Genomic DNA, 25,959 nt, shown 5'->3' on the forward strand with positions numbered 1-25,959 from the left:
CAGTCGGCCCTCCATATCCACATTTTTAATCCACGGATTCAACTATCCATGGCTTGAAAATATTTTAAAAATATAAATTCCCCAAAACCTTTTGCTTTTGCTATTTTATATAAGGGATACCATTTTACTACCCAGCTGTATTTAATGGGACTTGGCCATCACAGATTTTAGCATCCACAGGGGATCCCAGAACCAAACCCCAGCAGATACCAAGGGCCCACTGTAGCACAAAAATGTAAAAGACATTAAACAACAATCTAAATAAAACAATTTAGAACAGTTAATATTATTTATCAACATCATTTATTTATATAGCACTATCACTGTATGTGGCGCTTTACAAATAAAAGACCAACAAAACAGTTACGGACTTTCAAATAGTCAGAACCCAAGCCATATGGGGCTTTATAGATCATAACCAGCACATCGTAATGCTGCAGCCTCTCCCAACTTGTCTTCACTTCCTCATTAATGCCTCTTGCCATCTTGACTATACGCCGATGTTACTTGGCCACACATGTCCTGGTTGGAGGGCATATACGCATTAATATAATCCAACTATATTGCCATATCCATTTTCTTGAAACTGATAGCTATCAAATATTTGTTGATGTGTTGCTAAAGCATAAGATCTTTTGACCACTGGATGACAGACAGTGTGTGTTTTTATCTTTCCAGTCTTGGGAGTTTCAAGTCTTTTTGTGACAGACAGAGCTCACAGGATCCATCTGCATTGATCGTCAGAGAAATTCCAACTTGTGGAGATACCATTTTAAAGCCTTCCTGAATACCTGCTCAGTCTTCGTGTTTCTAAAGAAAGAGATCAGACTCTTGTTCCTTCCCCTTGCAGAGCTCTGGGCTTCTCTTCTTCAAATGAAACACACCACATCATGGCTGCTTTGTTCTCTTCCGCTCCTTCAGAAGAAACAAGGATACATGAACAACTTATAAACAGAGACGTTGCCATGTCACGTGCCGTTCCAAAGGTAGACCTGCAGGCACAGGGAGAACAATTATGTGAGTTGTTGAATGGCAGATATATTGATACTGGTTGCTGTTCTCCTTTTTCTAGCTAGACCTCTCCTTCCTTCTTCCTTGGATAGAACAACGGTGCTCTTGTAAGAGGCTTAAAGCTGCCAGTTCTCCTGGCAAAGTGATGGCAAAAGCACTTGCTATGTGATGGCAGTGTGCTGCCAGCCTCAATTTGAACTAATCTCTCCCCCATGAACCCTCTCCCTGCACATGTCAGCTGCCCTGCAAGGTTTGCCTTGGGCATTTAGGGCACGTGAGATGGAGAACCTGATGAACTGGATCTCGATACACGTGTGTCTCAGAGTCATGGCTTTCAAGCCTTCCTCCTTCATCAACCTTTTTGAATTATTTGCATAAGGATGCCTTGGAACAATCCCAAAATCCCTGGGAGCTTCAGAGAATTCTGGAAGGGGCTCCAAGATTCACATTCAAGGGTGCAAGTTTTAGGTCTCTTGGCAGGGTTGGCCCTGGATTTGAAGGGACCCTTTGCAAAATGCTCCTTTAAATCAGAGTGCCCTTGGTCCAGCAGTGACCATTTTAATTCCATGGGACATAGCTACAGCAAGAAAATATCTACTTAACTATTGCCAGCATACCCTCCAACTGTCCCGATTTGGCAGGAACAGTCCCAGTTAATCTGGTCATCCCACTTTTTCAGCTGCTTTTAAAATGTCCCATTTTCTCTCTACTCTTATCACTTTCATCTAATTCAAATACCATCTTGAATTAGAAATTAGAAACAGTAACTTGCTATATCCTTAAAGACATTTTGATCTTATTAGTGACATTACGTTTTGAAATGTGGCTTTCTTGCACCTTCATTCCCCCCAAAGTAACTAGGTAAAAGGAACTGTACAGTTGTAATTTGTTACTTCCTACCTCTAGTGTTTGCCTACCCTCCCAGCTAGCCACCCAGATGGCTTGGCATAATCCTGCAAATGGGTGAGACAGATAGGGCAGCTGATGCAGCCTTTGTTGAATCTTTAAAAGTCCTTAACCTCTGCTTCTTACCTGGACCAACAAGGCCAGACCTCAGGTGACCGCTGACTTTGTTTGCTGGCTTCCTCTTTTCATTCCTAGTTTTCATTCATTCAATCACAGAGAGACCACACCTTTGCAGTCGTTTCCCTCAAGCTGAGCAACAGCCATACACTCTGTGTATGTGTGGCTTGCAGAAAGCATAGATTTTCTGGAGGAGGCCCCCTTGGGCTTGATCATGGAGAAGAGAAGACCATTTTTCTGCTGGCTCCTTATGTACTCCTTGTAATTCTTGGAGAGCAGCGTGTAGAAGAAAGGGTTGATACAGCTGTTGCTGTATGCCAGGCAGGTCACAAAGAAGTTTATACAAACAACGGTATGGCTTTCCAGGTTCTCTGGCTGCGGGTGGTAGACACTGAGCAACTGCCAGAGCCAGAATGGGATGAAGCAGGTCCAATAGGCAAGGATGATGCAGAAGATCATATACAGGACTTTCTGCTTAGGGCACCGCTTCACATCCTTGGGGCCAAAGATAGCCACCTGGGATCTCCAGTAACTCCTGGCCAGCTTTGCATATAGGCAGCAAATAATGAGACCTGGGGCCAAAATACTGGTATTGAAGAGGACGGTGAGGTAGACTTTGTAGGACTCCATCTGCCAAGTGGGATAGCACATGCGCTTGGTCACACCATCTTGGCTGCTGGTCCGTAGGTCAATGAGGATCATGGTGGGCAAGGTGAGGAGGAAGGAGATGAACCACACGGCACAGGCAATGACTCTTTGGTAATCTCTCTGCCTCCTGAGGGTGTCCAAGGGCTTGACAACGGCCAGGTACCTCTCTGTGCTCATGATGGTGAGGATGAAGATGCTGGCATGCATGGTGAGCAAGTCCAAGCTGAAAAGGACCCTGCATCCCACCTCCCCGAAGTACCAGTCTTTGGCAAAGTAAGTACAGATGACAAAAGGGATGGTGGAGAGATACAAGAGATCCGCCAAGGCCAAATTGACAATATAAACATACATAGAGCCATTCAGTCTTCTGGAGAGGTTGACTACTAACAGTGTGTAGATGTTTCCAACCATCCCAATGAGGCACATGAGGGCAAGGATACCCCCCAGGAATGTGGTAACCAAGACCTCACTGGTGTTGCGGATGACCTCAGATGTAGCATTGGTATAATTATTACTGTTCTTAAGGTAACAAGACTGGTTATCACATTGACTTAGTTCCATTACGTTGGTCCATGCTCCGGGTCAACATGCCTGAGCCAAAGGACGCATGAGTAATTCTAGTCCTGTACTAACCTCTCTTCCCAGACAGCTGTGGTATATAACAGGTCTATTTGCCAATTAACAAGTGCCACACAACTTGGCTTTTACTGTTCACCCTGCAGCCTTTAAACCAGCTCTGCATTGATCTGATCCTATGCACAGTTTTCTGAAAATATACTCGCCAATGGGATTCAGGTTCAGAAGTGTGTGGAAGCACACTGGAGGAGAAATCCACTTCTAGGCTTGCCCATCCCAATCCTATTCCTGGTTCAGCAAGCAAGTAAATGGAGAAAAATATGAGAAGGAAGTTGGTTCAGAGTAAGCTTTTTGTGACTGCAGGTCCTTGTGCTTTTTCAATCCTTCAGGACAAAAACACAAACCGAGCCACTATTTGAGAACTCAGCTCCTTTCCAGCATCAGCCTTACCTTGCTGCAGGTGTTCATGAATGTGTCGATTTAGTGTTGCCCTCTGCTGTGGCCAAGTGTCTCTGGACCTCCCTGAAATTCCTTTTGGTGTAGAACAAGGATCAGTCAGTGCCGACACGCTGGGCAAGAGATGTTGTTTTTTGTCAGAGAGATAATTGCATGCATTCAGCCGGCTGAAACATGAGCAAGTCGCTTATCTGGAAGATGTGAAAATGCAAATGGTGAGCGATGATTGAAAGCACTGTTAATGCTGAGCACAAGGGCTGGAACTTGGTTTTGTCTCCACGATGTCCGTCTTTCTCTTTCCCTCTCCTGGTAAATCTGTCCAGTTTGTCATGAGATCAGAAGAGGCGGACTTGCTGAAGCTTGAGTTGGAGTTTCTTTCTACCTCGGGAAGAGAAAGTGCACTCAGCTACAGATTTCTGGCTTACATATACAGTAGTTAACACTTAAAGCCAATGCATCATCTCTCCGTCAAGGGAAAGTCTCTACTGGTTGGATGTTACTCTTTCCAGGTGATCTCATTCCATCTCCCCCATGATAAAATTATCATTCTTTTCCTGTACACTCTGTTCCTCTGAAGAGCAAAATTTTTTGTTTTGAATGAGGAAGGGCCGAGCCGGACAAACAAGGTCACACATTGGTTCAATTCCAACTTCCCCACAGTGTAGTGTGAATATCCACGTGCGAAGATATGCTCCATCATCACTGCACAGCCTATGTGCAGAGTAGCCGTACTGCACAATATGCCAGTGGCTGGGTGCTGCCAAAGAGTACTGGTGCCTCACAAAACTACAAATCCCATGGCTCAGTGAGGATTTGATCCCAAGTCCCCAGGCTTGTAATCCAATCCAACGCCCAAACCACTGTGCCATGTTGGCTCTCTCCTCCCAATCTGCTGGACTGCAATTCTCAGTCCCTTGGTCTCAATTAAACAACAGAAATATTCTGTAGATGGAAGTCTTTGTAGTTGAGCCTCTGACACTTTCAATCATAGAATCTTTAGAGTTGAAAGAGACCCCCCAGTTTTGGGGTCCAGGGTGATACTTCCCCCTTACAAAAAGATACTGGTCCAAAATACACTGCAGAAATAATCCAGTTTGAGACTGCTTTAACTGTCCTGTCTTAATGCTAGAGAATCCTGGGAACTGTAGTTTTGTGAGACATTTAGCCTTCTCTGTCAGAGCTCTGGTGCCACAACAAACTACAAATCCCAGGATCCAATAGCATTGAGCCACGGCAGTTAAAGTGGTCTCAAACTGGATTATTTCTGCAGTGTGTGGGAACATTTTTAAGTTATCCTTTAGGCCTAAATACTGAAAAAGAATTACTACTTTATAGTGATATCACAGTGTTGAATCCATAAATACTACACCAACAGAGAGCCAGCATTTCTGGTCTATTCTTTAATCTCTTAAAATCCATCAAAGTGCAAGTTAGCATCAATACACAGTAATCAGAAATTCTCTCTTTAAAATTGCCCATCCATTTTCTAAAGTCATCTGCATTTATAAAGCAATTTGGGGGTAGGGCTGCTGAGCTTAAAATGTTCTGGGGGAATTTGGGTAAATGTGACTTATGGGCAATTTCATGGGATGGTTTTAGAACGAATGATAAATTGCATTATCTGGAACTGTACATTCAGTTTTTAAAAATCAACTCTCTCCTGGTTTCCGCTCAGCATGAGCAACATATCACAACTATCCCAAGAGAATGCGAATATGCTTTTTGAATATTATTATTATTTATTAGGATTTTTTGAAATCCCTTTTCTCATTCTGGTGTTGAAAGCTCAGTTTGCAGTATGTAGAAATCAAATCAAATCATGAGAACTAGGTACCCTGAAACAGCACTTCAGAACAGAAAAGGGAAGCTAAGAAGGTTAAGTATAATGTCATATACAAAAATGCTAAGAATACAGGTCTTTCTCTTCTTTGTTCCAGTTAGTTAGATCATGGTTTTCATGCTTTGTGTTATGGCCATGAGGACTAGAGACACCGGGCTACGGAAAAGAACACTCTCATATATTTTCCCTTTCTAGCTCTTCTCTTTCAAACAAAAATATACTGGAATGAGTAGCTGAAGGTCTTACTAATGAGTTTCATGTCTCAGTGGGAAATACAATGGGGAATGCCTAAGTCCCAATGCCAAAATTGAACCATTATAGCCTACAAAATATTTTATTGTGGGCTCTGCAAATAAATATTCAGTACAGTCAAAGATATAGTCAGAATAAAGTAGCTTTCTTTATAGGAAATTGAATTTATATTTGCTTCTTATACCTTGCCTTTTCCCCAGAGGTGGGACTCAAAGACACCTTATTAAATAACTTGTAAATTAAAATGCTGCCCACAGGTACAAGATTTGGGTTGTCCTTTGCAGAATGATGCTATGGGATCTTTGCATGTACAGAGGGCATAGTAAGGGGGTCTTGTGGGGAAGAGAGAGGTCACTTAGACCCATTCACTGTTGCTGGAAAATCCCAGTGAAACGTTTTAACTTGATCCTTGCCCACGTTTCCAAATTTATTAGGAGCTACTGGGAGGCTTATCTTATTTGTGCTGACTTTGCCAGTTATGTGCCACACATGTATTAAGTTGTGACAGACTGCCAAAAATCATCTGTAGCTGTTTTAACCAAGAGGTCATTGATCTCAGAGCCCCATCTGCTGGCACACAAGGGCAATTTTAGTCTAATGCTACAGCTTGAGGCCTGTTACAGACTGCCAAAATAAAGCTGCTTCGGGTCTCTTTGGAGGTATGCTATTTAAATGATGCATGGGTCCTAAGAGTCCGGAGGTCACACCAAAGCCACACTCCATTCCTAAGCACTGGAGTGCAGCTTTGGTGCAGCTTCCGGACTCTTAGGACCCATGCATCATTTAAATAGCATACCTCCAAAGAGACCCGAAGCAGCTTTATTTTGGCAGTCTGTAACAGTGAGTCTCCTTTATCCGGAATTAAGGCCTCATTCCCACTTACAAAAAATGTGGTTTGCGATCCAAATTGATGGAGCAATTCGACAGCGGAGCGTGGTTCCCACTACGTTTGCCCCGATCGCATTTTTTCCCTGTAAAATAACCCACTTGTGGTTCACATTCACAAATGAATTGGTTCAAAATAGACCCCTGGTCGAAGGGCAAATTTAAATAGATTCCGATCCGCATCTGGTTCACACTTGCGCAGAATTGATTTATCTGAAAAGACGTGGGTTAAATGGGTCTAGCGCATGGCCCTCCTCTCCGAATCGCTTCAAATGGAGAACCAGGGTCATTTGAATCGGTTCAAACCGATTTCTGGTTTAAAAGGTAGCGGGAACTGCTTTTCTGTGTTCCCTGGGAGAACTGGTTCTTGTTTCTTTACTGGAGACGTTTCTGTTCTGCGCTCCAGCCTCCAGCAGTAAAATGCACCAGCTGTAAAAGTCACTGCCAAGCTTTTACCCCTGGTAATTAATAAACCTATTAATGCTGTTAGTTAATTCTTGAGCGACTCAAGGGAGGCTTTTACAGCCAAGCAGAGTCCAGTTTTCCTTTCTGCCAACAACGAAGAGGGTTTCATTGCACATTGTTAAAGGAAAGGGGTTGCTTCGAAGACAGATGCCATGCTGAGAAGTCTGTTTTCTCTGTGCTTGGTCCCTCTTCTGATGATCATGGGGGATACAAAGATATAGCCGTGTTAGTCTGTAGAATCAGTACGTAGAGAGATCTTGTAGCACCCTTGAGACTAACTAAAGAAAGAATTTGGCAGCATGAGCTTTCATAGACTTAATGCATTCCTCGGATGCATTAAGCAAGTTAAAACTATCTTAATATATGAGTAGAATTTAAAGATGTAGCTGTATTAGTCTGTAAGGTCAGCATGTAGAGAGATCTTTTAGCACCTTTGAGACTAACTGAAAGAGGTTGGCAGCATGAGCTTTCGTAGACTAAAGTCTACTTCCTCAGATGCATTTGATGCATTTCCTCAGACCCAATGCATCTGAGGAAGTAGGCCGAAGTCTACGAAAGCTCATGCTGCCAACATCTTTATTTCAGTTAGTCTCAAAGGTACTAGGAGATCTCTCTAAACTTAGTTTGCAGTGATTGAAGTCAAGGGCAACAGATTTCTGTTCACCTGGCCATGCGTCGCTCTGTAAAATGAACATATTATCCACATTTGTAAATGAGAGGATGGACACCATTCTGGTTTCATATAGGTGCCACATCCCCAAAATACAGTGTGTGTGTGTGTGTGTGTGTGTGTGTGTATTTGCCATCTTAAGTCTATAAAGAAAAGCTTTCTGACCCTGAAACAAGGGACATTCCTTATAATAAGGGACACACTTTCTGGCTCTCAAATGAAGGGCCTCCCTTATAATAAAGGAAACCTGGCAACCCTAATGTATGTTTACCTGTGTGATTATCTCCTCCCTTGGCTTCTTTCTCATCCTCCTCTTCCTAACCAAACTCACAAACAAACTCAGGGAAGGTAGGAGGGAGTTTTTGTTAACTGGGGCTGGTTATATGGCACACCCATATTGCTCCAGTTCCTTCACTGGCTGCCAGTCTGTTTCCTGGCACAGTTAGGAAGAGTAGCAGCTAATAATCCAGAGGAGAGGATTGAAGTCCAAAATGACCTGAATAGATTAGAAAACTGGGTCAATGCTAACAAAATGAATTTTCAACACAGAGAAAGGTAAAGTACTGCACTTTAGGGCGGAAAAATGAAATGCAGAGATATAGGATGGGGGACACCTGGCTTAAGGAGACTATGTGTGAAAGGGATCTAGGAGTCCTCTTAGTGGACCACAAGTTGAACATGAGTCAACAGTGCGATGCAGCAGCTGAAAAGGCCAATGCGATTCTAGGCTGCATCAATAGAAGTATAGTGTCTAGATCAAGGGAAGTAATAGTGCCACTCTATTCTGTTTTGGTCAAGCCCCACCTGGAATATTGTGTCCAGTTCTGGGCACCACAATTCAGAAAGGACATTGAGAAACTGGAGCCATGTGTCCAAAGGAGGGCAACTAAGATGGTGAAGGGACTGGAAGCCATGCCTTATGGCTGGGTATGTTTAGCCTGGCAAAGTGAAGGTTAAGAGGTAACATGATAGCCATGTTTAAATGTTTGAAGAGATGTCACATTGAGGATGGAGCAAGCTTGTTTTCTGATGCTCTGGAATAGAGGACCTGGAACAATGGATGCAAGCTCCAGGAAAGGAGATGCCGCCTCAACATTAGGAGGAACTTCCTGAAAGTATGGGCTGTTTGAGAGTGGAACACGCTCCTTCCTCAGAGTGTAGTGGAGTCTCCTTCTTTGGAGGCTGTCTTTAAGCAGAGGCTGGACGGCCATCTCTTGGGAAGCTTTGACTGAGAGTTCCTGCACGGCAGAAGAATGGGGTTGGACTGGATCAGGGCCCTTGTGCTCTCTTCCAACTCTAGGAGTCTAGGATTCGGATTCAAACTGGTTGTGACCTATGACCTCTATAGCAGTGATTCCCAAAGGTTGGTCTTCCAGATGTTTCGGGACTCCACCTCCCAGAATTCCTGACAGTTGGCCAACCTGGCTGGGGCTTCTGGGAGTTGAAGTCCCAGAGCCTGGAGGACCAAAGTTTGGGAACCACTGCTTTATCAGTTTAGGTCCAGGCCATCTGAAAGCTCCTATCTTCCCAGATGGAGTTGGCTTAAAGTCTCTTGAGGAAAGTTAAAGCGGCTCCAAACCGGGTTATTTCTCCACTGTGGACGCAGCCAACAACAAGGAGCCATGACTTGAGGCGCCTGGGACATAAATGAGAGAAGCCCCACTTCCGCCTCTCAGGGCTCGGGGGCGTCACGTGACCGCCTCCCTCGAGTCTCTATGATGCGCGTGCCCCGAGAGAGCGGCGTCGACGCAAGAGGCCGCTCTGTCCCCCTGGCTTGGCTCTCTATGGTCCCTGGACAGTTCTCTCTCTCTCTCTCTTCCCTCTTCCGCCTCCGTGGGTCACGTGGGAGGGGGGCGCGCGGCGACGAGGGCCGAGGCCGGAAGGAGGCTGACACAAGCCCCGGTCGGTCTCTGGCCGAGGAAGGAGGTCGTCTGAGGGGGGGCCTGGACGGAGAGGGGCAGGAAGGCAGGCCCTGGCTGGTGAGTGAGCGGCCGCCTCCCCCTCTGCCCTCCTTGGGAGCCTTCCTCTCCCTAGGGCTCCCCTCTCTCCCTTCTCTAGCTGCCCCTGCCCCACTTTCCCTTGGCAAGACTCCTTTTCCCTCTTCGCTCCTCCCTCCTTTTGTCTTTGCCCCACTTTCCCTTGGCAGCGCCCCTTCCTTTCTCCCCCTCTGTCTGCCTCAGGAAGAGGGCTTCCCTAGTCTCCCCTTTAGCCCCTTCCTCCCCACAGGGCCCTCCTCCTCCTCCTGCCCCACTTTCCCCTGCCAGCGACCCTCCTTGATCTCCTTCTCTTGTTTGCCCCAAGAGGAGAGCTGCCCCTGTTCCCCCTTTAGCCCCTTCCTCCCCACAGGGCCCCCTTCTCTCCCTCCTTTTGCCTCTGACCCTTGGCAGCACTTTTGTCCCTCTCTTCCTCCTCTTATGTCTGCCTCAGGAAGGGGGCTTCCCTAGCCTCCCCTATCAGCCCCTTCCACGCTACAAGACCCCCTTCTCTTCCTCTTCTTGCCTCTGCCCCACTTTGCCTTGGCAACACTTTTTCCTCTCATCCCCTCTCTCCCTGCCTTGGGAAAGGAGCTCCCTTCCAAGCAATGGGGTCCTTTCGACAGAGTCCTGCCTTTTCAGGATGCGCCTGATGGCCTCAGTCTTGGCTTCCAGGGAGAGTTCAGGCATGACCTGCTTGAGATCTCTTTGCCTTCTTGGCCTCCTCATAGCTGCCCCCATTTAGCTCCTCCTTATTATCAGCACCATCTTTCTCTCTCCTGGGTCTCTTTCATTCCTACCTTCAGTTTGCCTTCTCTGACTCTGCTGCATCCACACTGGAGGAATAACCCAGTTTGGCACCACTTTTTGTTGTATGACACTTTGCTATGGAATTCTGGGAGTTGGAGTTTGTTGTGGGGCCCAGAGCGGACCACAACAAACTCCAACTCCCAGAATTCCATAGCCTTGAGCCAGAAAAGAGTTAAAGGAGTGCCAAACCATGTTATTCCTCCATTGTGGGTATAGCCCCAGTAGGCAGACAGAAGACTCCTCTCCACAACCCACACCCTCTTGGCTTGGCATCTCCCCTTATTTCTCACCCTTGCAGCCCCACTAACCACAACGCTTCTCTCTTCCAGCCAGTTTCCCTTGTCTGCCGCCTCCTTCTCCACCTGTTTGTACCTAGTCCTCTTCTTTGCTCCTGCATCATCATCATCATCATGGAGAAGTTGTAGTCCACTAGAAGCAATGCATGCTCTGTTGGCAGAAAGTCCCAGTTCCAAGCCAAGGTGTTTCCAGGTAGGGTTGGCAAAACCTAGGAGAGCTGTAGACATGGTTGAACCAAACGAACCAATGGCCCAGAAACAGTAGAAAGCAGATTCTTATACCTTCTTGACCTTCCTGCCTGCTTTGCTTCTTTTCCCTGTTCGCACCATTTCTGCCTTCTGTGTCATTAACTTCCTGTCTTGTTGCTCCAGCCTTTCCTGGGGCTTCTTTGTCAGCCTCTCTGATCTTGTTTTTAGGCCTGTTACAGACTGCCAAAATAAAGCTGCTTCGGGTCTCTTTGGAGGTATGCTATTTAAATGATGCATAGGTCCTAAGAGTCCAGAGGTCGCGCCAAAGCCACGCTCCATTCCTAAGCACTGGAGGGCAGCTTTTGGTGCAGCTTCCGGTTTCTTAGGATGCATCTGTCATTTAAACAGCATACCTCCAAAGAGACCCGAAGCAGCTTTATTTTGGCAGTCTGTAACAGGCCTTACTTTAGGCAGCCCAAGTTTGTGCACTTGGAACCTTAACCTTCAGCCCTCCATACCTGCCTTGTCCTTTCGCCCATCTAGTCTCATCCCCCTCCTTTCCTTTCTTTCAGTTCTCCTTTTCATCTCCCAGCTGCCTTGTCTTCCACCTGTTCCCAAAGTCAGCCTTATGTCCTCCCTGATACCTCCCCCATTCCCTTTCCTCTTTGCTCTTGTCTTTCCCAAGGCTATTTCATTCCTCCTTGGAGGGAAAAAAACACTATTGCTCATTGTCATTGCAAGGTTACACTCCCAGTTTCAACGCAGGATCAAAATCTGTCCACATTCATGGGCTGGTTGTGTATACAGAGAAAGTATAGCAGCAGTCTATTCCTGATGTGGGTGAAGTGGGAGATAATAAGGACATGGGACTTTGGGGGAGATGGCACTGTGGCTTCAGAGATGGCACACATTCTGTGGGTGACCTTGGCTGACTGAGTGTGCGTTTCTTCAGAGATGACATGGTTCTGTGGGAACCTTGTTCTGCTAGCATTTGGAAGGGAGAACTTTGTTTTTCCCTTTCCAAATCTATAACTCGATAACATAATGAAGCATGAGAAGCAGTTAGGTTAGGAGAGAGGAGTATTTAGGACTCTGGGGGCTATATTCTGAATACACTTGTGTGGCATTCCACTGATTATACTGATGAAGAACATTATCACCCTGGATTCCTCCTCCCCCTTTGATGCAGTTGTGTTGCTGCATATGTTGTTGTTGTATGCCTTCAAGTCATTTCCAACTTATGGTGACTCTTAAGGCGACCCTATCATTGGGTTTTCTTGGCAAGATTTGTTTAGAGCAGTGAGTCTCAACCTTCCTAATGCCGCAACCCTTTAATACAGTTCCTCATGTTGTGGTGACTCCCAACCATAAGATTATTTTTGTCTTGGTTCCTAAGACCATTGGAAATATGTGTTTTCCATTAGTCTTGGGCGAACCCTGTGAAAAGGTTGTTTGACCCCCAAAGTGGTCGCGACCCACAGTTTGAGAACCGCTGGTTTAGAGGAAGCTTGCCATTGCCTTCCCCTGAGGCTGAGAGTATGTGGTTTGCCCAAGGTCACCCAATGGGTTTCATGGCTGAGCTGGGAATCCTGGTTCCCAGAGTCGTAATCTAGCCCTGAAACTACTATGCCATGCTGGCTCTTCTATCTGTCTGTCTGTCTGTAGTATTTATACTCCACTCTTTAGCCACAAAGGCTCTCAGAGCAGATTATTATTATTATTATTATTATTATTATTATTTTAAGCATTTCCCTGCCCTCAGGCTTACAATCTAAAAAGACATGACACAAAAGGAGAAGGGAATGGTGATGGGGAAAGGATCAAGTTTGTTGGTTCTTCTCTCCCTCTGGGGCAATGGCCACGGCAGATTTATCTCTCTATCCATTACATATACAGCTTGAGTCTCCTTCATCCGAAATTCCAAAATACTCCAAAAACCAAACTATTTTTCAAGGGTGGCTGAGATAGTCACACCTTCTCTTGCTTTGTTTCATGCACAAAATTATTTAAAAGTATGGTGTATAAAATTACCTTCAGGTTGTGTTAATAAGGTGTATGTGAAATATAAATAAATGTCATGTTTAGGCTTGGGTCCCATCTGCAAGATATCTCACTATGGGCCCATACAGACAGGCCAAAATAAAGCTGCTTCAGGTCACTTTGGAGGTATATTGTTTAAATGATACATGCATCCTAAGAGGCCAGAAGCTGTGCCAAAGCTGCACTCTAGTCCTTAGGACTGGATTGTGGCATTGGTGTGGCTTCCAGCCTCATAGGTTGCACGCATTGTTTAAAAAGCATACCTCCAAAGTGACCCGAAGCAGCTTTATTTTGGCTTGTCTGTATGGGCCCAAAGTGCATGTAAATAGTCCAAAATTCAAAAATATCTGAATTCCAAAACACTTCTGGTCCCAAACGTTTTGAACAAGGGAGACTCAACCCATCCTTTCCCAAGTTTGGGTCCACCCAGATTTTAGGCAGCGTTGGCCATCCTTTTCAGCTGTTTGCTGTGGAGGCTGGCAGTGATGATCTACAGCTGCACCAGAGACCTTGTCCTCCTACACTGACAACATTTTGTTGCTGGAGACAGCAATCCTCTGCCCTGCCTCAAGTGTGGCATGAGGGCTTGTTTCACAAGGAGTATCTAGCTTGACAGATCTTGCGTGTTGTGAAATGCTTCATGTATGAAACACCCTCAAGGATAAGCTGAGAGAGCGCTTTGCAATATGGCAAAATAGTAGCTTTAAAACCTGTATTGAAATGCTGTGAAAATGTGCGTGTCTGAACAGTGGGCCTGTCACTATCTTTTAAGTAGCTCATTCTTTTCCTCTTCATCCAGTAACTCCCCTATTGTGTATATTACCTTTTAAGTGTTTTGTTGTGGCATATGCCAGTGTAAGGCATAGGGCCCTTGAGGAATCCTTCTTTTATTTATTCCTGGACGTAGCTCTTTAGGGCAGAGCCAGCTCCAAGTTTGAGGAGATGCTCAGTAAAGTGTCCTCTGGGGTAGTGCTGAGGAGGTGCTTCCATTTGATGGTAGATAGCCAAGTAACAGCATTCTCTGGTGTTTAGGAGCTTTTAAATTTGCTACCGTGCCCTGGAACAACAAAAGGCCATAGCTACTGTGGAAAATTAAGAAGCTCAACTCCAAGCGCCCCAGCACTGGAAATTGGGACCCTACTACAGACGTCACAACAGTTTCATTCTAGGATGATGGATACTGATTCTAGCTTTGCTACAGAGTCTTTCCCAACCCCTCCTATTCACCTTCTGCTACTTCTCTTCTTACTTGGAGACGCTGGGCAGCAAATCTTTTGTTTGTGTTAAGCTGGGTCTCCTTCATCCCTTCCCACACATGGGCTTGTCAGATAAGTCTGCGATTTTTACAGACCCATAAATATTTATTACCTTTCCTGCCTAGATATATTTACTTTACTTATATGTGGCACTTGAATTGCCTGCAAGTTGGGTAAGGTAGGACAATGTCCAGGTTACAGGAGTTACCTTAACTAGCTGTCCAGATACAGTCCTTGCTTTCTGATGACCATGTTGGTAGAGAGTATTGGAGAGAGAGAAAACATCTAAAATCACCTATTGCATATAGTTCTAGATACTCATCTCTTCCAACCATCCCAGTTCTCTCCAGACTGAGAGCAGCTCAATATACAGAACTGAAGAATGGGCCTCAGGGCTGCTGGGTGTGTGAATGGAACAAATGGGTGTGCTACTGCTAGTAAAGATGACTTCAGATCATGTGCAGCTCTTCTGGGAATGGAAGATGGTGTAGAATTGAGGACAGTAGCTTGCTCCTCCCTGCTCCAAGGATGCCAAGTCTTATGGGAAATCAGCCTTCTGGGAAGCACCAGTGGTTCTGGCCCCCTTTGTGCCCATGTAGTATGTCAAGCAAAAATGCCTTGGAGCCAAAACAGAGGCATGGACTTTCTTGTGTCATTTACAGATGAGAGTGAGGAAGGGATAAGCCTTCTCAGAACCATCTTCTATGATGAGGTATACAGTTCTGGGGATTGGGAGGGAGGTATGAAAGTTGATATTTTGAAATATTATAAACTGTATGCGCAGTCAGCAGGACATAAGTCATTTTAATTTTTTTTAGCATTATTTCAGATCTCTGTTGTTGCTGCAGATGGAAGCTGGCCTATTTGAATGCTGGATCACCAGGGGAGATTCCACACACACACACACACACACACACACAAATCTAGCACAGTGGGGGGAAAGTGTTAAAGTGTTCTGCCTAGCCTTTTCCCTGGCATGTTTTGTTTTTGTCGTCAAGCTTTTTCATGGCGTAGCATTGGAATAGGCACACACGCTCCTACCTGTCGTCTGAAGTGTTCTCACGTGATTGTACTGCATGCAAAATTAAATTGGGCTTATTCACTCTTGGCTTTATAATATGTCTGTTTGCTGCCAACTTTTCCCTTCCTAGATGGATGAGGCCATTCTGGAATTGAGCGTGCTTTAAGCTATTGGTTTTATTGGCTTAGCTTGAAGAGACAATCTTCTTCAGCCTTGTTGTGGAAGGAATGGCTAGATGAAGACTTTAAACTGAGGGGTTTAAATAACTGTTAGCTGTTATCATAATAAGGAAAGAATACATTTTTTATTAAATGGCATGTTGTTGAGATTTGTTCTAGGCAGGCCGTGACCTTGATAACAGAAGGAGTTTGTTGCAGGGGCCAGTTCTAACCACTGTTGCTTCACGCAGGCAGCTGCAGGGATTTGGATGGAGCAGCATCACTTGCAAAGGAGCTCAAGTGTGTCTGGGTGATGGGAATTCAAGTCACCACACAGCATTATCTGCAGCCCATTGAATGTTCCCTCCTGATGGAAAGGTTCAGGGGCAGCAGCTGTTGAAGTTGCAGAAAGACCAAAGTTGTGTCTTTGCGAGGCATCCTGGCACAAATGCATTTTCCATTATTTTTGCCTTCTCTCATTTCTGAATGTTATTTAAACCATCAGCCAAAGTAATTGGTGCTCCTTAATCATCCATTTCCTGACACGGTTTGAGTTAAGTTGTTCTGGAATTTTATCTGGTCCTCTGTTCTTATTATTAGTTCTCTTGGACACTGTCAAGTAGCAAGGTAAGTTCAAAATGGATGCAAAGGTTGAGATAAGAAATGTGTCTTCAGTTGAAAGTCTTCACTGCTGTCACAGTTCTTTTGGTGTGAAGCATCAGCACCTGTTAGGATCAGGGATTGGTGTTGTTTCAATCCCTATTGATTTTCATTTTCTTCAAAGGAGGTGTGAGATATCCTTTACTCTTTTAAACTAGCTTTGTAAATACTTCTATACGTGTCCTCGTTTTCATCTGTGAAATGTTGGAATGCATGATATTTAGGTAGAAGTTGACATAGATTGTAGGGTTGTAGTAGAGGTAAAAAGAAGGTATTTTACAGAACTTACTGCCTTCCTGCAAAATTTGTTCCTGAAGCAGCTAACATCATGGAATCATAGAGTTGGAAGAGACCACAAGGAGCAACCAGTCCAACCCTATTCTACTATGCAGAAATACACTATTCAAGCCTTCCCTGTGACAGATGGCCATCCAGCCTCTGTTTAAAGACCTCCAAAGATGGAGATTCCACTCTAAGGGAGTATGTTTCTCTGTTGAACAGTCCTTACTATCAGGAAGTTCTTCCTAATGTTGAGGCGGAATCCCATTGCTCTGAATCCTATTCTCTGGAGCAGCAGAAAACAAGCTTGCTCCATCCTCAATATGACACCCCTTTAAATTCTTAAACAGGGCTGTCATATTACCTCTTAACCGTCTTGAATTGTACCCAGAACTGGACAAAGTATTCCAGGTGAGGTCGGACCAAAGCAGAATAGAGTGGCACTATTCATTCCCTCAGTTTAGACATTATACTCATGACAATTCTGTGCATACTGAGATATCTGTGACATAAACAGAGCTGTGTTTACGTACATATTGAGTCTCCCCAATCTGGAATTCTGAAATCTGAAATCCTCCCAAATTGTCCACATGGGTGGCTGAGATAGTAACTCCATTCCTTTCTGATCGTTCACTGCACACAAACTGTATTTCATGCACAAAATTATTAAAAATATTCTTTATAACATTACCTTCAGGCTATGTTTATAAAGTGTATACAAAAAATGCACGGATTTCATAATACACCAATGTTCCAAAACCTGAGATCCAAAACTCTTCTGGTCTCAAGTATTTTGGATAAGGGAGACCCAATCTATAACAGTTTTCTGTGTGCAGTTTTACTTGCTAGTTCGATTTCTGGGAACGTGGGTGTGTGCATCTACCCCAGCTTGTAAATTATGCTGCCAGCATTGTTTTAAAGATTGTCCTGTGTGGCTTCCTTGCCCTGAAGCTCTGAGAACTTTCAGTTTCAGTTCCCCAAAAGCATGCATACTTGGCTTAGTCAGAGGTTTAGTCCTGTTGTTACTAAGATAATTTCCCCTTTCAGCTGGGACTGGACAGAGGCTTCAGCATGGTGACAGGCGCTTGTTTTCTTCTTTGGGGTTTGCTCCATTAACTCAGCACATTCCATTTTAGCCACATGAACATTCTCAGTATAACTGGTAACCTATTGGATGATGCGACTGCCTATGAGAGAAAAGAGTTGACAATATTGTCTCCACTGGAGAGGCTGGGAATGTTACTCTGTCCGCATAAAGGTTCAGAATCTTCCTCTTGGCATGGCCTCTACTCTTGCTGGCTAGGGAATTTGGGGAATTGTAATCTAAAAAGTAACCTTTGCAAGCTTTGGTCCTGTGAAAGGGGAAAGTACAGCATTCCAGGAATCATAACTACACTAACATGGGTGGCTGTATCAAGTGGGCTTCAATATTTAGTTAGTCGATGTGTGCCTCCAAGTTGTCTGTCGACTTATGGTGGCCCCATGAATTTCATAGGGTTTTCTTAGGCAAGGAATCTTCAGAGCTGATGTTGCCAGCTCCTTCCTCTGAAATGTAGCCTACAGCACCCAGTGTTCATTGGCAGCCTCCCATCCAAGTATAAACCAGCGCTGACCCAATTAAATAACATAAGTGTTTCCAAGGAAAAGGAAGGAATCCCAGTAGAGTATCTTATATTAACCTTAGGAGCTATTGGTGTGGAAACCTCTTTAGTTATTGAAGTGATGGGAAGCAAAGTCTATGGCAGAGGGACCCAGAGATGGTGTATGGGATGGTGGAGCTTTCATAGGTTTGCTTTGGAAAGAGATCAATACCCAACAGAGCACTTGTGCTGATAAATTGGGTTTTCCTGGGCTTAGGTCCCCCCCCCCCCCCCGTCCCCACTGTGGGGACTAAAATTTCTAGTTTCCAGTGAAACATGAGACTTTTTCCATTTTCGTCCTTGCACATCTGTTTAGAGATCAGTCCCAGTGTTGTTTTTATACAGCATGGGATTCTGTAGTCCTAAGGTAGGCAAATTTATGCCGAAAATTAGATTCTGTGCTTGTGTGGTAGATCTTCAGGTAAATAGAAGCCTTGCTTGTGAGTGGATTAACAATTGCAGATGAGATTATTGTATATTTGGACAAGGATTTTCTATGTGTCTTTGAGCAGCCTTTCAATTAACACCAGCATTTTAAAGAATAACTATGAATTTTCGCTCTGCTGCTGATCTTCATTAAGGTGATGGAAAGCAAACATTGTGTAGAACTCTGTCTGGAGTTTCTACCATGTACAGAAAAGTCAGATATGTCTCTTCCTTTTTTCTAGGTGCTCTTGAAGGAGTGAGTGCCATGCTCAGGTGTTGGCCCTTGAGTGCATAGTTTTCTAACATGGAAGAGGGCGGTGGAAATGAAGAAGTCATTGACTTGAATAGTTTCCGGAGCCACCGAGGGAAAGGTAAGTTAACCAGACAAGATTCTGAACTATCAAGATATATCATTGAATAACTAAAGTTTGGATTGTCCATGCCATTGTGTTTTCAATTTCTGTGTGAAGAGAATCAACTCACTTGAAATGTGGTGTTGGAGAAGAGTTGTGGGGATACCATGGACTGCTAAAAAGACAAATAAATGGGATTTAGAACAGGTCAAGCCTGATCTCTCTCTAGACTCCAAATGACTAAACTGAGGCTGTCATACTTTGACCGTATCCTGAGTAGACATGACCCACTAGAAAAGACAATAATGTTTGGTAAGGTAGAAGGAAGTGGAAGAGGAAGACCCCATTCCAGGTGGATAGACTCAGTCAAGGAAGCCAGGGCCCTGAGTCTGCAACACCTGAGCAGACCTTTGGATGATAGAATTACTTGGAGGCCTCATTTACAGTGTCACCGTAAGTTCTTTAGAAGCTTTGGTTTCCATGGTGGTCTCAGTGGCTATCAACCTTCCACTGCAAATGGAGTTCAACTCTTGGCCTTCCTCCTCAAATTGAATCTTTCTCACAAGGCTTACTTGATTTTCACAGGTACATTCTGGCATCTGCAGTTGTTTTGCTACCATTTGGGGCAATAGCATCTTAGCGGCACTGAAGATGTGTGTGTGTGTTGTGTACCCTTGATCTGACAAATGTTGACAAGGGACGAATGGCAAGCTATTCTAGAGTTAGTGCCCTTGAGTTCCTCTTCCACCTTATTACAATGCAAACTCAGGAAACATATTTCAACGTGGAGCCATACGAAGTAAAGAATAAATATTTATGAGCTGCTGTAATGCTTCAGCTAGTAGATAAGTGTGTCCTCCTTCCTTCAGATAGGATTAACCACAGAGACGAGGGGCTTATCACCATATCTGACTCCTCGGATGAAGAAGTGCCTGTGATGCTAGACGTACCTGTTCATCGGCAGTGGGAAGATGAGGAGGAAGATGATGATGTAGTCATCTTGATGGAGGTAAGTCTCCCCCACTCCATTTCACCAATATTTCCAGTGGACAACAATAAACTGGTATATATCTTGTACCATTGGTGTTTTTTTTCTTACGTTTATTCACCAAGAAACTATAAATCTTTCCAATTTTCACTTTAAATACAAAATACAGTAGAATACGTATTTCTTTGATGGATTATCATAGAAATAGAAGGCTGGATGTATTGTTTACCAGATTACTAATGCCTGTGAAAATTCTATTGCAAGTTTTAATTCACAGTGTTTTTAATCTGGCTTTCTGCAGCTATTTAGGAGGTTTATCCTGCCATCATAATGTAGGTTATAATAATATATAAACCGAGCAATAGCGGCACAAATCCAGATCTTTTCTCTCATTCTGAAATCATTTTTGTTTGTTGTCCGGATGTCTGCCTGACAAAGGTTTGCAGAGCTTTTTAAAACGTAACAAGGAAGGACAGTGAGCTTCTTTTAGGCAATTTGTCTCACAATCTTTCAACTATTGCATTAAAAAAAACCAACCCTGTTCTTTCCTGCTAATGATTTGGTCGAGGAATTTCACAGCCTAAATCCAGTTGTTAATCCCAACTAGAGAAGACCAACTGGATCAATTCCTGAATCAATAGGTCTTCTGTGGCTGGGACTAGCAATTGGATTTAGCCCCTCATGTTCTGAACAATAAAATGTTGTGCTATTTTAACACAGACTGTCAAACCCCTTCCCAGAACTGTTTTGTTACTCTTTCAAAACCGGCTCAGGCTAGGATCATTCTGAACCCCAGAGAAAAGAGGAGAAGCTCTCTGCTTCTCTTTTTTACCTCTTGAAACCTAGATTGTTGCTTTAGCTATTGGTAAGTTTCTTGCTGTTTGGGGGGGGGGGGGGGCTGTGGTAGTTACTTATAGTAACATAATTCTTAAAAACATTTGAAAAATGTGCAAGCACCCATAACCCATACTGGTCTCAGTCATCAGTGTTTCCCTCCTCTCTTCCTCAGTCATATATTGACAACTGTGGGCTGTTAGATCGCAAGGTCAAACTAAAATCTGAATGTACATGTAGCAAAGTACTTATGATTCATTTCACATTTTTTGCTGCTTTGTGTAAGCCACTGTTGAATGCAAAGAATGTATGATTCTTTGGAAGAAAAGATCCCCACAAAAGTAATCTAATGTGATAACTGGTATTGTTTCCCCCCCCTAGTATTGCATATTCTGACTTTTTTTGGAGATGGCACAAGATTTTTATTGCTTCTGTTTTATTTATTTTTAATAATTTGTTAATCTTTTTAAAAAAATTGCCCTTCCCTAAAAAACCCTCTGAACTGTGCACATAATGTCTCTCGCGCCCATTTGTCCTCTCAATGGGCATCTGAGGTGGGTAGGCTGGGATATAGTGACTGATATAAGACCTCTCACGTTTACCATAGATTCCTGGCTGAGGTAGAACATCCTGAGCCCAGGCTGACATTCTTTGCCATTTATAATCTATCATGAGGTAGACAGCCTCTAAGGCAGTTTGAAAGCCTGTAGTAAGGTAGAAAGACAGGATATACCTATTTAAGGCAGTATCCAGACTGGCGCAAAGCGTGCTAGGGTTGCCTCGTGGCATCCTTTCCAGACACCCCACAACCCTAGCATGTACCTACGGTGTTGTAATGGTGGTGCCCTGTCTACATGGGCGTCACTATTATGATGTCGCGGCCGCGCTGCCTCCAAACAGAGCGTCGCGGGCATGACGCACGTGCGCCACTGCAGGGTGCTTGTGGCGCCCTTTCAGCGGCGCCAGTAGGAGCTCCATTTTGGAGCTCCTTTCGCTGCTTGTGTCGCTGGTGCAGCCTTTACATGGCTGTGCCAGCAACACAAAAGAGAAAGGGGTCGAGTGGCCCCTTTCTCTGCCTCCCCGCCGCTGTAAGGGTATCCTTGGGGCATTAGGTCCCAAGGCACCCCTTCCTAGGCTGCGGGGAAGCGGCGTTTTGCTGCTTCCCCGAGGCCAGGAAAAGTGGCGGATTAGGGCCTCCGGGGCTGTGGCTGTGGCAGCTCATGCCCCGATCTGTCGGGGAAAGGGGCGGGTGCATGCTGCCCCAAAGGGGCGGTCTGTATCCCGCCTAAATTAAATAGATCAAATATAAATCTTTCTTCAGTAGAAATGTGTAGTCTGGGATTGAGGAACCTGTGGCCCTCCAGCTGTTATTTTACAAATAATAATAATAATAATAATAATAATAATAATAATAAACTTTATTTTTACCCTGCCTCTCTATCAAAAGGCAATCAAGGCAGCTTACAAATAAAAGAATCCATACAAAACCCAATATCCTAATTATTCCTTCCCTCCCCAAAAACATCAGTTAAACAGATTGATCATTAAAATAATCCATTAAAAATAGACAAAGCAAGCATACCCCATCAGCCCCAACCAGCTTGGCCATCTGTGAAGGTTGATGGTAGTTGCAGTTTGTTAACACATAAATAGTCTCGGGCTCCCTACCTCACCTTAGGCTAACTGCTTCTTATGTCCATTTTAAAGACAGCGTCAAAGAAGCTGCTGCGTCCCAATGTGATCCGGCCGGCTGCTCCATGGCAAAGTGTTAAGTCAGGGGAAGGTGGATCTAAAGGTGATGTGACAGCAGGGCCTCATGATGGACAAAAGGTGAGGACTCCTCCTTCTCCTAGGCGACACGGAGCTCGCCGGAACTGTGCAAAGGCAAGCAGTGTGGCACTGGGCAGACATGAAAATGAGGTCTTGGAGCTTCCAGAGTCTCCAGAGCCGGCTGGGCCAAGGGAGGTTGGCGGGACTGTACCTGAGCCTGGGCCCAGCATGGCTAGGACGCGGGAGACGAGGCCTAGCAACAAGAAGGAGATCATCAATGTGGAAGAGGTGGTCTTGATAGCTGATCAGGAAGGACAGGACAAGAGAGATCAAGAGCTGCAACCAAGGCTAGTGCCAAACCTTGGAGGAGCTGTCCGGTGCATCCAGGAGAACACTCGGCTGGATCATCCTTACTTCCAGCCTGCTGAGAAAGAGGCACGTACTGTAATCAATCTCCTTTCTCCTCGGCACGTGCCATTGGAACTAGAACTGGGGCCGCTGCCAAGGGTATACCAAGAGGAGATCCCTGGGCCTGCCTTTCCCAGGCCAGAACCACAGCAAGATGGAATTCCAGGCCCTGCATCCCCTCAGCTAGCTCACCCGCCAGGAGACAAGGAAGGCCAACAGGCAGCAATAAATGAACAGGCCGGCCCAGCTTTTCCTGTCCAGGGGTCGCTGGAGTCTGGCTCCAGTGAAATTCCCAAGCAAGGTGCTGTTCAGCCGGACAAAGACCTCATGGCTCTACTCGTCAGAGAAACAGTAAGTGAGTTGCTTTGCAGGGATGATTCCTTTAATGGGAAGCAAGATAAGTTTCATTTACTAATTGTTAAAGTATTAATTGCTTTTCTGTCCACCTTGGTCTCCAAAGCAATGCACAGTAAGACATATTGAAACATTCTTTAACAATAAATTAAAAGCAGTTTGAATATCCAGTTTTAAAGACCAAAAGCCAGACAACCTAATATGGGTTTGAGCACCAGCCAAACAAGTATGGAGTCGGCCCAGTTTTCCTTGGGAAGGATTTCCACAATTGGATTCTGCTCCAGAAAAAGCCCTGCCTCATCTACTCACTAGCCATAGCCTCTTGGAGCGGTGGAGCTCATTACTGGGGTCTCTGCTAAAGATCTTAAATCCCAGGCAAGCTGCTGTGGGAGAAGGCATTCTTCTATATATCTTTGCTCTGTGCCATTTATGTTGAAACCAACACCTTGAATTCAACTCAGAAACAAACTGAAAGTCAATGTAATTGGTTCAGGACCCATGACATATAGTCTCTAAGCATAAGCCACGCAACAGCCTGGCTTCTACATTTTGCACAAGCTGTTGCTTTTGAATGCGAAAAGTATTCAAGGGCAGCTCTGCATAGAACACATTATAGAAGTGTCAATAAATGTAATGGAGACAAATGGAGGTATAAGGGAATAAAATGTGACATTAAACTTCCACATGATCACTGCAGCCATTTTTGCATTGCATATGGAGAATAAGAGGGAAAGTCATTCCCAGATTTACATGCGCTATTCTTTTTGTATATTAACTTACTCTGTTAGTGATCAATTGCAAATTCTAAGCAAGCATGCAAGTGTGCCAGCCCACTTGCTTTATGGAGCCAGGAAGCTGAATGTGACAACTCTCATCAGTTTCTCTTTTTTAAACATTGTTTTTGGAGAAAAAGAAGTTACTTTGGTCATAGAAGCTGGACATTCAGATATACAGGTTCGATAGCCCTTTTTCAAAAAGCTTGGGACCAGGTTTTCACATTTTGGATTCCTCTTCCCTCCACCCCCAGATTTCAGAATACCTGTATTTCCATATACATAATACACAGCACAAGTAGTGTAGTATGTGCTGTATTTGCAAGGCTGGAGAGTGACTGAAGTTCTGTGAAATGGTGAGAAACCAACATAGTACTTGGTGTGAATCCGTGCCTTCCGCTGTTTCACAGATCCTCAGTTTCTCTCCAGCCTCATGTCTTGCTTGTTCACTACTTGTGTATGAGATGCAACACTGAGAAAAACTGAGGATCTGAAAGACAAACAAGCAGCAGCACTGCAGCAACTGCCTCGGAGGGAGAAGCAGGTGGCTGGTGGCAAAAGCTTTGGGGTTGTGGTTGTTTTCTGATTTCTGGATAAGGGACATTCAGTCTGTTTATGCAGTAGGCCCTATTGGTGGGCTAGCCATCCATGGATTGGCGCATCTGTGGATGGCCCTGCCTTGGAATTGTCAGTGGTGGTATGTACATGTGGATGCACCAGTGTGGACAAGTAAACATCAGCATTCATTGATAATAATGGGATTTGAGGTCCTCTGATTTTTAGTATCTGCTGGCGGGAGGTCTAGAACTGAACCCGTGCTGATATGGAGAGCCAACTGTATCATATGTCAAAATAAACTACGTAGTCACTTACCTGGCTGGTTGTGTTGAGTAAGAACTATCCCCAGGCAAGTCAATATTATAAGTCAGTGCTGCTTATTTCAAAAACAAGTACATAACTATCTGGGAAGAAGAGCTATTAAAAATACTTCTGTGCTAGTAACTTCTGACTTTGTTTACATAGCTGCATTACAGAAACTGAAAATGTATTCTGTGTGTTGTGACATGTTTTGCCTGCTGTTTGTCCCAGAGGGGTAGGTTTTAAAAAAAGAGCCCTGTAAGAAACATTTTGTGGTGGCTTTCTTAACAAAAAACTGGAACATAGCTTAAAAAGAGAACAATCAAATTATCATTTAATGAGTGAGTTCTTTTCCCCCTTCAGTTAATTGCATATCTTTTTAGTTCGTTGAAGGGAGCTTTAACAGAATGATCTAGAATTAAACATTGAAGCCTCAAGTGTACTTACAACTTGTTGCTACTCAGTCTGCTATTAGTTGTTGTATTCTCTTATTGTCTCTTGTCTAAGGTTGCAATATCCCAGGTTCTACCGGGATATTCACGATTTTTAGCCGTTTTGAATGTCCTGGCTGGGGTTTAGAGCCAATCCCGGCTCCCGGCTCCTCTTCCTCTACCATTGTCTCCTGCCATGCTAAAAGCATGGCAGCGGTCGCATGCAAAGCATCGCTGGGCTCGGATAGGGCTCAGGGCAGGGCCTCCATTGCCACCTGCCATGCGGGGTGAGGTTTCAGCTAGCTGGCTAGGCCCTGAGGAACAATGCCGCCATGGCAAGGCCTCTCCTCCAGCGGCGGCAGAGCCATGTGGGGGCCAGCAGGCTGTCTGAGGCCTCGTGCCACGCAGCAGGCGGTGGTGGAGGAGAGGCCTTGCTGTGGGGGCCTCTCTCCTTGTGGCCCAACTGGCTGGCTGAGGCCCCTTGTGGCTCCTCCGCCTCTGGAGAAGGCCTTGTTGCGGCAGCCTCTCTCCTTGGGGCCCAGCCACGTTGAGGCAGCGAAGATTCCAGAGAGCCCCTTTCCCTTTGTGATGTCAGGAAGAACAAGAACCTGGCCCA

General features: G+C 44.8%; 2 protein-coding genes across 3 annotated transcripts in view; one reads left to right on the plus strand and one right to left on the minus strand.

The window, feature by feature from the left end:
- Positions 1-2,127: 2,127 nt before the first annotated feature.
- LOC149306448 (urotensin-2 receptor-like) lies at positions 2,128-3,243 on the minus strand. The gene has a single exon (XM_089540890.1). It carries the CDS (start codon positions 3,241-3,243, stop codon positions 2,128-2,130), a length of 1,116 nt encoding a protein of 371 aa, XP_089397016.1.
- A 6,422-nt stretch (positions 3,244-9,665) lies between these two features.
- The window catches only part of RNF216 (ring finger protein 216), a 73,120-nt gene continuing 56,826 nt past the window's right edge, over positions 9,666-25,959 (plus strand). The window contains exons 1-4 of one of the 2 annotated variants that reach the window (XM_089540833.1): positions 9,666-9,805; positions 18,817-18,945; positions 19,797-19,936; positions 22,457-23,278. In XM_089540833.1, coding sequence (XP_089396959.1) covers positions 18,879-18,945; positions 19,797-19,936; positions 22,457-23,278 — 1,029 coding nt within the window. In that variant the 5' untranslated portion in view covers positions 9,666-9,805; positions 18,817-18,878. Of the gene's footprint in view, positions 9,806-11,009; positions 11,099-18,816; positions 18,946-19,796; positions 19,937-22,456; positions 23,279-25,959 lie in introns of those variants that run through there. The other variant, XM_089540835.1, reaches the window with a different exon arrangement.

Source organism: Sceloporus occidentalis, unplaced genomic scaffold (assembly GCF_023333645.1).
Source record: "Sceloporus occidentalis isolate IW3139 unplaced genomic scaffold, rSceOcc1.0.p SCAF_10, whole genome shotgun sequence".
Taxonomy (NCBI): Eukaryota; Metazoa; Chordata; class Lepidosauria; order Squamata; family Phrynosomatidae; genus Sceloporus; species Sceloporus occidentalis.

Coding starts and splice junctions, on each gene's coding strand:
- LOC149306448 (XM_089540890.1), bottom strand. CDS start 3,243: ATGGAACTAAGTCAATGTGATAACCAGTCTTGTTACCTTAAGAACAGT.